Source organism: Xiphias gladius, chromosome 11 (assembly GCF_016859285.1).
Source record: "Xiphias gladius isolate SHS-SW01 ecotype Sanya breed wild chromosome 11, ASM1685928v1, whole genome shotgun sequence".
NCBI classification, from domain to species: Eukaryota; Metazoa; Chordata; class Actinopteri; order Istiophoriformes; family Xiphiidae; genus Xiphias; species Xiphias gladius.
In genome coordinates, this window is record NC_053410.1 from 21,937,097 (window position 1) to 21,953,498 (window position 16,402).

A 16,402-nucleotide genomic window follows, 5' to 3' on the forward strand; every position below is an offset into this window, starting at 1 on the left:
GTATTTCAATGCTTGGATTCATCTTCACATTTTTTAAAAAGTCGGCTGAACATTACCAACTCTACTATGTTTTAACATGTATTCATTGGCAAATGTGGTTTCATAATCTGCACCCGTATATCGTGTACACACAATGCAAATAGCCTTAATATAACCACACAACATCTAAGAAACAAAAGCATAATGGTGGAGGTTTGTGTGTATTTGTTTACACGTGTTGTTTATGCATACACACATGCAGCTTTGTTTTTTTTTTTAAAAAAATCGAATGATAGTTTATTTTTGAATCTAATAAGGGAAACTACTTTGTTGAGATTAATAAAAACTACAGCAGAAGGTGTAATTTAACGTTGAGAGCAGAAGCAAATCAAGGACTTACTATGGCGCTTGCTCCCCGCTACCATAGTTGTCTATATTGACGGCTGCCGTGACCCCGCAGATGATGAGGGGCACTCCACCACTGACTAAATAAAATCTGTGAGGTGATAGAGGGACAAACAGAGGCAGGGAGAATAAGAAACTATTAGAATGTTTAGCATGAAAAGGCATTTACAAATTCTTTATCTCACATCGGGAATACAACAGCACAGTATCGGAAAAAGAAAAAGTGATAGACCTTGTTCAGACTGCCAGCCCAAATCCGTTCTTTGGCAGATGATTTTAGAAAGAACCTCATGAAACGCGACATTTGCAAATCGGACCAAAACCACATTTGGAGGTAGTTTAAAATGCGATACCAATCTGATTTCTACAGAGGCGTGTCAGTCTAGATACTCCGACTGCTCAAATCATTATGTGTCACTCGCAACGTGACACACAGTGACAATGTTGAATCCAGATTCATGGCGTGAGTAGAATCCATGCTGCTACTAGCAGAGAGCTATCAGAGAGCATAGTTTATTGGCGCTATGGTGGACAATGACGGAGGAGTTCTGCACTGTGACTTGACGGCGCATTTGTTCGGAGGGTGAGATGATGGACCTCCGCTTCTCATGTTACCAAGTGCGAAAACCACATCACCAATGTAGCTACGCCTACGTCGTTACCACAGCAACCCATGCAGATAGGTTGGTGATGTCTGGACACACAAATCCGATCTGATCACTTGCAAATAACAGTGCGGACAGTCTGTCCTAAGAAACTGATTTGAGAAACACATTGGATTTGCCTGCAGTCTGAACAAATCCTTAGACACACAAGAAAAAGATAATAACCAAAGATCCAAACAGACAAAGCGACAATTTATTGACTTGTGCAGTGAGTTAAGCCCTGAATCCAAAAAACTCTTGCTTTTTCTCAACTTAAGGAACAAACCATGACGCTGAAGAACAGACTTTAGGACAGACTGTATCTGTCAGACATTCTTTCCCTTCTTTCCTCAAATATGACCATCCCAAAAAATCTGAACACCGACGTGTGAACTTTTGAGCTTTTCAATGTGTTTGTGATCACACTCTACGGGTGTGATCACACCAACAGTTTGTTTTCTTTGCTACAAACCAAAGTGTAAATTTTACTGTGAAAACAAATTTCTTTCCCGTCAATGCAAGCGCTTGTGAGCACTTATTGCTGTAATTGATGGCGTTTGCTGTTCATAACAGCACAGCAGAAGTGCAAAGAAACCTGGATTTGAGCAGAGGTGGATAGTACATTTAAACAGGTCTCTTGAAAGATGAACCAAGAAACAACCAACATTTTCAAGTAAGTTGCTGAATGAAGTTGCAGCGGAAGCTGACTTTCAACTTTTTTTCCAGACGACCCTGCATTTTTTCGGCCAGAGCCCTTCGAGACTACCCCTGCTGTGGTCCAACTGTAAAGTATAAAGGGCTGCGTTTTTTCACGCAGCACTGCTGTCTGAACACAATCTTAAGGCACTGATACACAAATGCCTTTAACTATGCGTTTGTGTGGGCATCATGCTCGTGTTCATCCTCAGAAATGAATGCTATGCATCCACCGGATGCAATTAAGCCCACGTGCTGGTGGCTGTACATCAGGATGTGAAGTAAGGGCTCTCTTGCAATGTCAGTGAGATTGCCTGATTAAATAAAGGTAATATAATACTAGCAACAGAGTCTGAAAAAACAACAATAATAATAATAATGTAGAAAGAAGAATTGAATAAGAATTCAATGCAGATACAAAGCTAATCCACAGCAGCTCCCTCTCTGCACTGCCCTTGTCCTTTCTCTTTGCACTGTCATCCACTTTCCTATAAAACACTATGCTATTTCTTCTTCCTTCCTGTTCAATCTCAACCTCTGTCACTGCTCTAACCTTTCCACCACTCCATCTTCCTCCATCTTCATCCTCCCTGTTTCCTCCCTTCCATCCCTTCTCCCTCCGTCTCTCCATTACAATCTGTCCTCCTTCACACAGCAGCCGTCCCAAAAATTCAATTACAATCAAGATGTTTGTCTGGACTGGTTGGTGAGGGGTGGTTGAGTGGTAGGAGGGGGAGGCAACGAAAGGGGGGCCGGCGGCATTACTGGCCTGTCACTGTCTCTGAGTGGAACAGTTCCCTCGGGGGACCCTCCTCCAACAGAAAGCCATTTACACACCCGTCAGCCAGATAAGCATAAATGAGAAGAACTAGTGGATGTTGAAGCACCCTGTGCTTTATAACCCTCATTCCTCTTTATCCCCTCTAGGAAAGCCGCCTTGTCTTTCCTACAGACCTGTGCCCAAGAAAACACGTGTAGTGTACATGCGGAAAATGTATAGAATGAGTGATCAAATCAGTCTACCTGGCCTCTTCACATTAAAATTCTTGTCATCACACTCACTTTGTGTGTGAACACACACACAAATCTTGTGCACTCTTTTTTTTGTTGGCCATTCTATCAAAGGCCTTCAAACTCTATCAAAATGGGTGGGTATGCAGAGTTGTGCTTTTGAGTGAGTTTAGGAACAGTAATAATCTGATATAAATAGGCCCTGAAGTGCCCTTTTGGCCAGCAGCTACAGTGACCCCCCTCCCATCCTTGTTCCTCTGCTTATGCACTGTCCTCTGTTTTCTGACTAGGTGCTGTCCTCTCTCTGGACCTGCTCCAGGATATACATAGCACAGCTAGGGACATTTGGTGGTCATAAAGCTCCAGAACAGGGCAGAGTCTTATGGGTAAAACTGGACTATGCACTAGTAATGTATGTACTCATGTAAGACTAAAATCTGCATGTCTGAAGGTCCTTTCATGAACAAAGTGAGCTTTTTTAAAAGCAATTGTTTAACATTTTGGGATATAAGCTATTTTGTTTACTTGCTGAGAGTTAAATTAGAAGATTGATACCACTGCTGCTATATTCAGTATGAAGCTAAGTCTAGCAGCTGGTTAGCTTATCTTAGCATAAAGGCTAGAAACGGTCGATCAGCTAGCCTGGCTCTGTCCGTAGGTAACAGAATTCACCCACCAGCCACCTCTAAAGCTCACTAATGAACTATTGCCTTTAATCTAACAAAAAATACAAAGTAAAAGTAAAAATATCAGCTTGTGGTTTAAGGGGGGTATGTGCTGGATTGTGTCTTGGCCAGGGAGATATTGTTACCACGTGGACAGAGCCAAGCTGTTCCCCCGTTTCCAGTCACTGGGCTAAGCTAAGCGAACCAACTGTGAGCTGTAGCCTTGTACTGCATGGACAGATATAAGATTGGTTTCAGTCTGAGCATGTGGTTCGTCAAAAATCGACCAATGGTATTTCCCAAAATGTTGATTTATTTCATGTACCAGTCTAGTATATTAATTTCCCATCCTTTTTTCCGTGGTGATGGGCTTTTTAGGGTTTTAGAGATTGAGAGATTTGAGATATTAGACCTCACTAGACCATTTCATTTTTGAATACACACATCTAATTGTTCATGCAAGGTCAGCCACTAATACTAGCCATTTCTCCTTTGAAAGCTTGGACTCCTAAAACATGTAAATCCAGAGAAAGTTATACTTGAAGTATAATTTAATAATCTGTCTCCTCAACTGTACTTTTTAAAATGTGAATGTGTCTGTTTGCAGTTCATAATACTGAAATCTGGAAAGAAAGGTTTTTGGTGACATTTAACAGATGTTGGAGATTCTACACTAGAGGGGAAAATGTTCCCTCGAAGTGAAGTGCTGCTTTAGAGGAAGGATTTTCACCTATCAGACTAGATGACTGTCAGTCAACAGCATGAACAGAGGTGTTTAATGCGTGTGGTCCCACACGCTGAAGCAGATTTCTGACAAAGGTCAGTGTGATGGTCTGCTGGATATGCCATCAGATACTGTCAGGAGCAGAGACACAGGGAAAGAGGTAGATGAGAGGGACTAGACTGCTTTTTGGGAGGGGGGAAGCTTAGAGGAGAAATTGATTTGTCTCTAGCTGCTAAGTCTCATTGCATGAGGCTGTCTGACGGGGAGCATTACAGTCAATCACTGTGGATCAACTTGACTGCTCCGCCACACGATCCCTCCGCCTGCCCCAAGACAAATTATCTCATTCACAAGCAGTGCATGATGGGAGAGCCTCGAGAACGTTCCATATTAAAACCCCCCAAACACGCAGGTGTCTGCGAATTTGCTTTGCAAGGAAAGTGCAGCTTAGGTTGAGGGGATCCTTATCTGATGGGGAACTTTTACGCAGTGATTTTCAATGACTCTTCAGGAATGCATTATTGACAAGATTCTAGTTTTAATACTATCAGACATGTGATACTGCTCATTTATAAATCTTTATAGATATTAGTGTCAGGTGGTATGGTTGATAAATGTCCTTGTGAGTGCTACATGTGTCACAATGATCCTCTAAAACACCCCATAGAAAGCAAGTCTTAAAGCAAGTGAGTGAGACATTCCAGTAGGGTTCATATCCAGTGCAACTCCATATTTAAATCATTTTCGTGTCGGGGGTCATCCACTGTATCTTCTTCACAATATTCCATAAAGTTCAAGAAAATTCAGGCATCTGAAACGGAAATGGCACTCTAAAACTGAATACAAGATTAAGTTACAAACAGGCATTTGCTATGGTGCACCCTCTGCTCTCAAACTTTCCCCTAACAGGATTTTCGTTGAAGCTTCTGGAGTTCAGCTCTGCAGCACGGTTGCGATGTGCAGAAGAGCTCACACAGCACCTTCACTGCAGAGAAGGAGCACTGCATGTGTCCAAAAAGCCGATCCTCCTAAACATGCCAGATGTAGAGAGTAAGCACGGAAAGGTAATGGAATAGAGAAATAGTGGGAAAAAAAGCAAAAATTCCATCTGATGTCTCTAAGCAAATAGGAATTAAATGGGTCAAAAGGCTAAATACATTTAGATTTGTGATAAAGCTCCTGGCTCAGCAGCCTCCTGGGGAGTTAAGGTAATTACTTATAGCATTAGGGTGATGCCAATATAACCGGTTTTTTTACGTTGTTCACTTCCTCGTGCTTCCTTCATCCTCCTGACGGTCATTCTCCTTCCCTCACACTGTAGTACGAAGTCTCAAAAAGAATAACTGAGCCAAAACATTTACTAAGGACTCAATTCAGCTATCTCCGGTAAGAATGTGGAGCTATACCTATGGGAGAACTGCAAAATCTGAGGCATCACAATATTTTAAAACCACAAGAGACTAAAGCAGTGGTTCCCAACCTTTTTTATCTCACATACATCCTGATCAGATGAGCTCAAGTACTCTTTCATACACACCACTGTCGGGTTTCAAATGAGCTCATCTCAATTGATTTTAAAGTGAAGGGTAACGTTACATTATAGTGGATATTACAATTGAATCGTCAGTGTCTTGCAATTTTACTACTACCACATGAAGTGGCAATAGCTGGATGTTTCAACGATTTATACATCTAGTTTTAGCTAACTATTCCAGTTAAACCATTACTTTTAGCCCTTTATTTCAACCATTTATGTTTACCTATCTATCTTAATGGTTTATCCATTGCTACTTATTTCAACTACGTATCCATTACTTTTGGCAATCTATTTCAACTGTTATTCTATTTCTTTTAAATTATTATTTAAACTTTTTGTCCACTGCTCTTGGATAGTTATTTCAACTTGTCTGCTTGCTTGTTAACTAGTTTTTATGCAATCTCTTTGCAAAACATGACCTTAAAGTGATACAACTGTCCTAGTCACAGCTGGTGGCTTACTGGTTATTCTGACAATAAATTTACCAAAGAATGTCACATCAATTTGTAATCCTATTTGGATGTTTATTTTCCTCCCACCCTGACCACATTTTGTGGACATGTTTTTTTTTAATCAAATCCTACTTTCTATTTTTTCTAATTAGTAGAGAGGCTCGATAGTACCGCAATACCCCCCCAGCAAAAGCAGAAGTACCCTCTAGGGTACAAGTACCTCCAGTTGGGAATCACCGGACTAGAGAATAATTGTGATGGTAATAATGGTGATGAGATTAAAACAGCTGCTAGTCAGTCCTCTGAGACTCGCTCTGACCCAGCTGTAGCTTTATTTAAATAGCTTCCGTTAAACTGTTTTCGAACTTCATGAGAATCCAAAAATAGCTGGATGACTAGACAAGATCAGCGGAGAAAGAGAGGGGGAATCACTACAGAGTGGTATTGATGAACTGCCTGATCAAAAATGTTAAACAGAGACCCAAGACAAATGCTCGTCAGTCTTACACAACACTCCCTCGTTCAGAGTCGTTGTTGTTAAGCAGGAGTCTGCACCTTTAATGTCAGTCACCTCTAAAAAGTATATTCGGAGCTAAATAAGCCTCAATTCAGAAATTTGACTGATTAAAAGGAATTCTGTCGAATCCACTAATCTCTGGCATTTATCAGCCCAATTTTCACATTAAGCAGATCATTACTGTTCAAAACCTAAACGTCTTCCCTTTTGGCGGACAGTGACTCAGATGAAAAATGCAATTCCTTAACATGAGCAAATTTGTGAGAAATCCACAAGGAGAGCCAAACGGTATAAATAGGAAGACCTGACAGCTATGTCACTATAGAGTGAACAAAGCCAGAGGCTTGAAAGAATGCAAACTAGATGTAGATGTCTTTGCAGATAAACGATGCAATAACTCATCTGTGTATAGCTTTGTTGCCCTCGAAAGGAAACATGAGCCAGGAAACAATGGAAAAATAAACACATAAACTAGCATAAATCAACAGAGACACAAATATGCATGCTCAAACACATAGTGGAGTACACACACCTCTGCACATGTAGGTGAGAGAAGGACAAAGTAACCTAACAAAAACATAAAATGGACTGCACACTTCAGGTAAATCACACTAATTTTGAGCTTTGTCACTAGAAAAAATAAGGTGATCCATTTTATATGGCAAAAAATGATATAACTTATAATATAACTTAAAATCAGTGGTGGAAAGTAAACAACTAGCTTTATTCAAGTACAGTTCTTGAATAAATGTATTTACTTTTACTTTTCTTGACTATTTCCATTTTATGTTATTTGATACCTTTACTTCACTACATTTCAGAGGAAAATGTTGTACTTTTTACACCACTACATTTATTTGACAGCTATAGTTAATGCTTACTTTTAAGATTAAGATTTTAAATAACATATTATAAGTATATGAAATAAAATACACGTGAAAGCTTAAACCAGTGGTTTTCAATCTTTGGCTTGTGCCTACGAGTTCTTAGAGTGATTGTCCCTTTAAACTTCTCAGATTGTTTCATTTAAATAATGTTTGAGGGACCAAGGATGTAAAACTTTCCAAGCTAAAATTTGTTGTACGCCTCCGCCAACCAGTCAAGAGACATTTTACATCCATGTCTGTCCACACTCATAAAATAAATGTAGTGAAGACTTTGAAGGTAAGTAATAAAAGTTGTTATCATTATTAGCATATGAACTCTTGAGTTATGACCAAAACATGTTTGTGAGGTCACAGCGACCTTGACCTTTGACCTTTGACCACCAAACACTGATCAGTTCATGCTTGCGTGCAAGTGGACGTTTGTGCTAAATTTCAAGAAATACCCTCAAGGGCTTCCTGAGATATCGTATTCACCAGAATGGAACGGACAAACTGAAAACATAATGCCTCCGGCCATGGCTGTCACCGGCGTGAAGGCATAAAACAGCAAAGATTCAGTCCCAAGTCCAAAGTAAATGAATGAATACCATTTTTTTTTAGCACAAATTTGTTTTTTCTTTCTAATCATTTCACAAACCCCCAAGTTTATCTTTGGAAGTGCCCAACCCCTTGGTTAGGAGGCGGTGGACTAAACTACCAAACTGTATATAAAGTAGTAAAAACTAGCTTAACTTTGACCGGCTACAACAGCAAAAGGCTGCTTACACACTGACAGATCAACAGTTTAATAGTATTATATACTGTATGTAATAATATATTAGTCACAGAGGGAATTTTTCTGCTGAATTTTGACACTTTAAATTCATTTGCTGCTAAAACTTCTGTAATTGTGCTTAAGTAAATTTTGAATGCAGGACTTGTTTTTGCACTGTTGTATTGGTGTTTTTATGTAAGTGAATGTAAGTATTTTTTCCACCACTGCTGAAAAAAATAATTACAGTCTGCGACAACCTGTGATTGTGTAAGACTTCTACATATATCTCACAGTCTCTGTCGGGTCATGTACTGACCAAAAAAATGAAATAAGAAAGCAAATAATTGTGCGGTGAACCAGTCCTTGGCCTCTGAAGATATACACACAGCAAACAGCAATGACAGTGCAAGAAAGATCAAATATACTAGTCTCTCACACAAACACAGAGAGGCAAAAAATAAATACACACTGCTTTTTATGTACTTTTTGGTCTAGATGCAGTCAGGACTAAGGAGGATTGGGGACATTTGTGCTTACCTCAACAGGGGCTGTTTAGGGGGCAAAGGCGGGTCACCATCTTGGCTCTGCGGAGGCTTCTTGGTCACCTGTTTATAAATGTTCCTCGCTGTCACCCCGAGCCACAGCATGGTCGACAGAGATGAGTAGTGCAGCACGACCCCGACCTGAAATGGCGTGACAGAGGGCACATCAAGCTATTTATTTGACTTTTATAAACTTCTGCTAATATTTACATTACAGCGTGCCTGAAAAATGTCAGACTTGATTATATTCCTGTAACTCAAAGAAAATAGGTTCAGGAGGTGCTGCCACTCCTTCCTCAAAAACATTATCAATGCCACCCCAAGGGTGTCTCCATAGATGCTTTCCTTCAAGACCTGGCAGCTTTGTTTTATCCTTCACTAAAAGACAATGGTACAAGAATAGAAAGACAGGTTCAAAAGTGCTACTGAATCATCAAGGTTGTCTAGGATAAGAGCATTATGGCGAGGTTATACTGGTGGCTCCTGAGCAGCTCCTTATCAGTTGAGTTAGAGGACACGGGGTGTGCACTGTGAATAACAAATCTGAATATAAAGGATCGTCACTTTGACAACTATCAGCGTGTGATTGTTTTCCAAAATGCACTGCATACATATCTCTATTCCTCCTTGTTTTAATATTCATGAATAATGTCTGAATAGGGGAACTGATCTAACTTTGTTTAAAGGCTTTGCCAGCTCTTAGAAAGAGAGCAGGGAGATGATGGATGCAGAAAAAAGAGAGAAGTGAGAATGGGGGGAGAAAATTAAAATGCACTGAATCTTTTTTCCACCCAGTCAGTCTGTTCACAATGTACTGGAAACTTGAGATATCCAATCAAATGGTTTCTCTCCAGCCTGGTAGGCCTAGGGACCGAAGCACCGAAGCCAGTGTACCAGAGACCAGATGCTAATTGGAAGTGTCCTTGAGCTGGTTATAGAGAGCAGAGAGCGGGCGGTTCGTCAATCACTTCTGTGGAGTCTGTATACTACAGAGCTTCATTATTGCCAGGAACAGACAGAGAGGAAGTGTGTTTGTAATATGGAAATAAGAGGAGAGGAGTGGTTCTGAAATTAAGAGTATGGTAAAGGCAAGGGCGCACACATTGATCATTACTGGCTGATTAATGTCACTATCGTCAGCATAAATAAGACAATACAGCCATCTTCTCCATCTGGCAGTTTTTCAAAATACAGATCACATGAGTGCAGTCTGTGCTTCAGTCATTAAGCATATACAGTATTAATATATCAGTAACCCATTTAATCCCTTTTTTCAGGCTGAAAATTGTGTTATGATTGTTTATAAGTAGAATTTTCATACATAATACAGTATAAACTTCTGTTGAATAGATTTGAGTAGCGTCGCCTCTTTAGTGTAAATGGTTATATGACAGCAGCTGCTTATTTCCTGTGTGCACTCATGGATGTCTGATAGGAACTGGTTACCAGACTCAAAGATGGGACCTAGTCACTTGAATGAAAATTGCTTGCCCAGCACGTAAGCCATAAAAGGCTTTCTAGCTTTCAGGTTGGCCATTGGTGCGGCATTCGTGATGTTGGTGTCTTTTTGGTTACAACTGGGACCACACATAAAACATCCCTTTTCACTGATTTTTCACTGAATTTTTCAAAACATAAATAATCCTTTGCAAAAGGAGTGTAATTTGAATAGGTACATATCTGAGAAAAAACGGGGGTTGAATAGGCTCAGTATATTTAAGTCTTGCTTTCGACTGATGTGCCTTTGTTAAGAGAATCTGGGTAAATACATAATTTCAGTCAGCGATCAGTGAGCAGCACGATGATCACACAGTTAACAAAACAGGAGCTGGATACGGCCCCGGAAAACCTAATCAATGTGCCTCCATTAAAAAGCCACAGCTTTTCTCACCTCAAACTCATAGTTTCATCACTTAGAAGGGGTGTCAATGAAGCATAAATAAATGAAACAGCACATCCACCAAAAGAAACTGTTTGATTTAGACTCGTGAAATTTTAGCAGCCAAACAGTAAAGCTATTCCTTTTGCGTATGTGCGCGGCCACTGAAACAAAAAGAAAAGCTAAAGCTAAAGATAGCACGTGGTGATGCTCTAATGTGTCTTTCTGTAGCAATACACAGCATTTACAGCCTAAAATCCTACACACATACTTTATCACAACATATCGTCAACTTTTCAGTCATAGGTAACCAGGTAGCTTTGCAGTGCTTTTAGGTAAATACCCTTTTATGGTTATTTGTGTAATATAGCAATAGATGTGAAAAGACGAAGATGAAGACAAGACAAATGTCAATGTACAAGTCAAATCCTGATATAATCAGTAGGAAGAGACAGAGAATGTGACCTTAATGTGGAATATGGAAATAATAAGTTACCACAAAAGGCTTGTTGTGCACCCGTCTGCACTTAGTGTGCTACAAATACCAAACTCCAAAAGGCAGGGAAATGTGATTTATTTAACCAAGGTAACAATATATCACATAGTCTATAAGATAATAACATAATATAGAACAGCAGTATAACGATATTAAGACAACTGCCAGTTCCATTACCACTTGGGGGAGAAGCACATATACCCATCACTTTTAAAATCCTATTTTCGCCCTCTCTAAACTCTTACTGCCCAACTAAGATCAAAGCTAGGGCAGTAAAGCACAGCATATGTTGTAGAATGTTTCTCAATTAACTTTATTTCATGCTGTGGTTGTTTTTTCTGGGTTTTTTCCCCCATCAATTCCAACATACAATAGGTTTGGATCCAATTTTTACATATTAGATGCACAGTATGAAATGTTCTGTGACTGTAACTTAATCAGAAGAAAATGCAGACAGAAGAAGACAGAGTGAAACAGGGGGCTACCAGACATTACCAAGGAGCAAAAAATATTAATAAAACTGTATAAACAGTGTAAAACAGTGCCTCAGCATGCAGTATGAGAATGTACAGCAGTGTAAACAATACATAAAGAGTAACAGAGAGTTAAAACTGTACAGCAATCTTAGTATGGAAGATATGGGTAAAAGTGATCCCTGATTATAAAGGTAACAATTTAATGACCTGGAGGAAAATACAGTCCCTGACCTTTTTGCTTAAGAACTTAATATAGACATATTGCTCTTTAAACAGAGAGTAACTCACTCAATCATTCAGTTTTACAAAAGAAATCCATTTGAACTTGTTTGCTAAAGAAATGACATCTGTGTCTACCTTAACTTACGTGCAACAATCATTTTCTGCAATTCTTTTGCGACTTCAGTTAATTTCAGAGTTTATTTGAATGGCACCTTTTAGCTTAAGTGTAGTGGGGCATTTTCTAATAACACTGTCAGATGAAATGTTTCAACCATTTTAACTTATACTAAAAGTGCTTTATTCAATTGTCCCTCTAAGCTGGGGCATATTCATTATATCAGCCCTCTGCTGTTTTTCATGCATAGGTAACCAGGTGACAGGAGGCCTTTTACATGTGGGCAAATGAGCTAAGGAACACTCAAATTGGACCCAATGAAAGTACAAAGCAAATCACTGCAGATACTGTAATATCTGAAGCACCCCCCTTTTTTTTTTTTACCAGCGTTTGCCATCACAACTAATTTCACAGTGGCACACTAATGAGGAAATCCTCTGTATAGCATCTTTAATCTGACAGTGGAACGTAACCCCAGATCTCCTTAGCCAAGTTTTTTACTAAATAAAGTTTATTTAACATTGGTCACACTCACTGAACTTAAATGTGTAATCCAAATTTTGACGGTCTGAGGTAAAATGAGTTGAGGTATAAGGATATAATGTATGTTGTTCTGCTGCTTAATACAGGCAAACAGAATATGTAGTGTGACAACCTGGGTGTTGCTCCAGTCAATGACGAGGCGAGCCTTGTTGGAAGAAAAGACAGAATTATAGATGAGAGATGATTTTGACTTTGAGGCTGTAAAGACATTGGATGCTGCATAGTGACAGCGCCACAGTGGGCGGAGAGGCGGTGCAAGCCTGAAAAGTGGCATACGGATAGAGAGCGGGCAGATGAGTATAGGATACAGGTGGGGATGGTGAGGGAAGAGGGTGAGGGAAGGAGGGCTGGGTGGGGAGTGCATACTTGAAGTGCTGTAAGAGCTGCCAAAGCGAGTTCCAGAGCTCCTTGAAGTTCCTTCCGTCAGAGGGAGAGCATGTACTTATGTGTCCCCTGGGAGGGGAGAAGGGGGTGTGTATGTGTGTGTCTAGAGGGGAGGATGATTGGGGAGGGGGGGGCACTGAGAACTGTGTATTTGAACGTGCGTATGTGTCTGTGTGTTCTGTGTGATCGCACATCTCCTCAAGCAGTCCTGTAATTATCCTAAATTGTGTCTGGTGGGGCCTGCCTCGATCCCAGTGGAACAGCAGTCAATCTGGGCTCCTGCCCAATCTGAGTTATCCTGTTAGCAGTGAGTGGCTAAAGGAGGAGCGGCTATACATATTCAAAGGCCCTGGGATAAAATTTGATAAATGAATGAATCCTAAATAAGTTAAAGAGCAAGACCAGGGCCAAATAAAGTTGCATGGTTTTGTCAACAAATTCTGCATGGACACGGCCGGACAGGGTGTGTGCTACATTAGTAGACTTCAGTAAGATTTATGGGTACCACGTTCAAAATAAGGTATACTTTATGAAATGTTTATAATGAATGAATTTATTTATTGTTAATTAATTAATTAATTAAACAAATGAATGATCATTTATTAATGTTTTATAGATCAGTAGTAAGTAAATAAAAAGAACAGCTTTTGGTTTGCCATGTTGTGAAAAATCCTTTTGGATCCTTTTAACTGAATCTTGAACTCAACAGAACTTCCATGAACAGTTCATCCATTTTCCCTCTGAAAAAGACAATATCCACACCAAAATCCACTGATTAACAATTGAATGTGATGGGTACACCAGTAAATGCATAATGGCAACCCACAAGTTGTCCATAAGAATTTCTTTGCATTAAAACATTAAAGTAACAGTGAGATAAGAAACGTATACAGTACAAATTTGAATCTGTGTCCCAGTGTTAATTGTTCAGTTATCTCTTGGTATATGACAAATATATATCCCAAACTAACTTTTGGTGTTTTATGTGTCAAAATCTCTCTCTTTTAATCTCTTGTAAAAAAAAACAAAAAAAACACATTATTGATGACTCATCCTGCACTCTGGGGCATATACATATATTTATCCCATCAAATGTGAATTGCGGCGAATAATTGAGTGCGTCATTTAAAACCACTCTGGCCATTAGCTTGTGGGTCGTCGTAGCTCGCAGGGCAATATCATGGGTCAGAGGTCTGTGCTTGATGTTAGCTGGCTAAATCTTTGTTTCCAAACAACATGGTTGAGACTTTCTTTTTTATTAATTTCCCCCTTGACCTACGCCTACTGGTCTGATAACATGGGTGAGACATGTCTGGAGGCCAGCGGTCCTCTACATTTCCATATCTCACCACAGCTCCATATCGCTCTGTGTTCATGAAACTACACTCATTTTAAATTTAATTATATCATTCCCGATGATATTCAGTTTCTGAATATCATCTCGGCTGACATACAATATAAGTCATTGCCAATATATCTGTGATAAAATAATCATCTGTTGATATAGGGCTGTTTATTTATTGGTCAGGCTCTAGCTACAACTTATGAAGCCTTCACAAAGTGTGCCTCCTTAGAAAATGGTGATTTACAGTATCAATACACTATTAAAACTGCATATTGTTGTGGACAGCTATGGATCTTGCAATGATGGGGAGCATTAGACAATGAAGTTCATCCTCGAGATGTCTGTCATCCGAGTGAACAGTCGAATTGTTACTATACTGTATATAGTGAAGTTATTCATGTGAGGTTAAACGGTAGACAGCAGGTGAGTGAGGGAAGCTGCATTTTATGACAAACAGCAGTCGTTTTGTGTCAGTCACAGTTGTGGTGGAGGAGTTGACGGCTATGACACGAGTGGTGACTTCTTACAGACTTCCCTGTCACCGAGCTTCCTGCTAGACAGCTCGGGCAAAGCCGGCTGGCATGAAATATGACGCTCTGCATTTCAGCATGTAAAAGTGGAGTCTTTACACCATGGAATTATGAGCCACCTAAAGTGCTCGTGACAGCAGAGGAGGCAGCTGGAGTCCCAAACACGCTGCAGCTCACAATAAAGGGAGCGAACAAGGCCCACTGAGACAAGCAGGGGTGAGTGAAGGCAGGTGAAACTGTGAGTGGAAAGAAGATAAGAATTGTGCATCACTCTCTTTGCCGCTAAATACAGTAACCCCCAGACCAAATCCCCCCCCCAGAGGTGAGCTGACAGTGAAGAATATTTTGCTCCGCCTGATGTTTCATGCTCACAACTTGATCAGGTCCAGCTATCAATCAATGGGAAAGAAAATTCACCAGGACCATATGGCTTTCCATTCATGTGAAAAAGTAAAAGAAGAAACATATTACCTTTTTATTCTCACTTTCTCTCTTTTTGACACCAACTGTTATCTTGACACAGATTTGAACTAGTTTCAATTTCATATCCTTCTTTCTTTTTGTATAAAAACCTAAAAATAGTGAGGTGCCAGCAGGCAGCGAAGCATTTTTCTGACCCGTTTCCAAATCTATTCTGATGTCCCAAATCTCCATGTCCCTCCACGTGTCTTGCTCTCTAATTCAAAACTGTGGGCTGCAGAGACGTAGACACCACCCATGTGTCCACATACTGATTGCAATGGGTAAAAAATCCAACTGCAATGACAAAGCACTCTGCTTGCATCACAAGATGGAGCTGGCTTCCCTATATCCATCATCATAGGCAGTGGTAGATGGTAATGTGTGTCAGTAGCAATTATGATGATCCAGAGAGACATCAGAAAACCCTTTTTTTCCCCGTTGTCTATTTTCAGGACATTTTGCAGACTAAATGTTGACAATTTTCTCATCATGTACAAAATGGTTGAAAATTTTGGGAGTACTAATTTACAAGCTGCAGCCATGTAGATGCCTTTATTTAAGCAAAAGAGTTGAGGCTTGATTGATGTCAGAGTAAAGCTAATCTCCAACCACATTAAGGACAACAGAACGAACATGCAGACAATATAGTATAAAACAAGACTAAGTGTCTACACCCATGCTAGCAGCTGTCAGGCTGTACTGAACTAAATGCTAATGTCAGCATGGTAACATGTTCACAATGACAATATGCACATGCTGATATTTAGCAGGTATAGTGTTGACCATGTTCATCACCTTAGTTTAGCGTATTAGCACACTAACATTTGTTTATTAGCCATTAAACAAAAAGTACAGCTGAGGCTATGTTGAGATATTTCGGGGCATTAAGGAAAACTTTGACATGCTGGTTGCGCTAGAGGAAAAACCAGGGGATCACCACAAAGAAGTAGGATTCATCCTGTGGGGACCATGAATGTCATGCTTTTCCATCCAATAGCTGCTGAGAGATGCCACTAGGGGCACACCCACCATTGTGGACATGGTTTGCTGAGAAAAACTAAGCACTAAAAGTATCATTTAGAAGCGTCATGCATGACAGTCTTTGCCAGGGGTGGGAACACCACCAAGCCTTTGTTG

General features: G+C 40.0%; 1 protein-coding gene across 2 annotated transcripts in view; it reads right to left on the bottom strand.

Moving 5' to 3' along the window:
- LOC120796195 (adhesion G protein-coupled receptor A3) overlaps positions 1-16,402 on the bottom strand; it is a 157,243-nt gene that overhangs the window by 4,981 nt on the left and 135,860 nt on the right. Inside the window, exons 17-18 of one of the 2 annotated variants that reach the window (XM_040138689.1) lie at positions 8,809-8,954; positions 380-475 (exon numbers count right to left, since the gene is read on the bottom strand). In XM_040138689.1, coding sequence (XP_039994623.1) covers positions 380-475; positions 8,809-8,954 — 242 coding nt within the window. Of the gene's footprint in view, positions 1-379; positions 476-8,808; positions 8,985-16,402 lie in introns of both variants that reach the window. The other variant, XM_040138688.1, reaches the window with a different exon arrangement.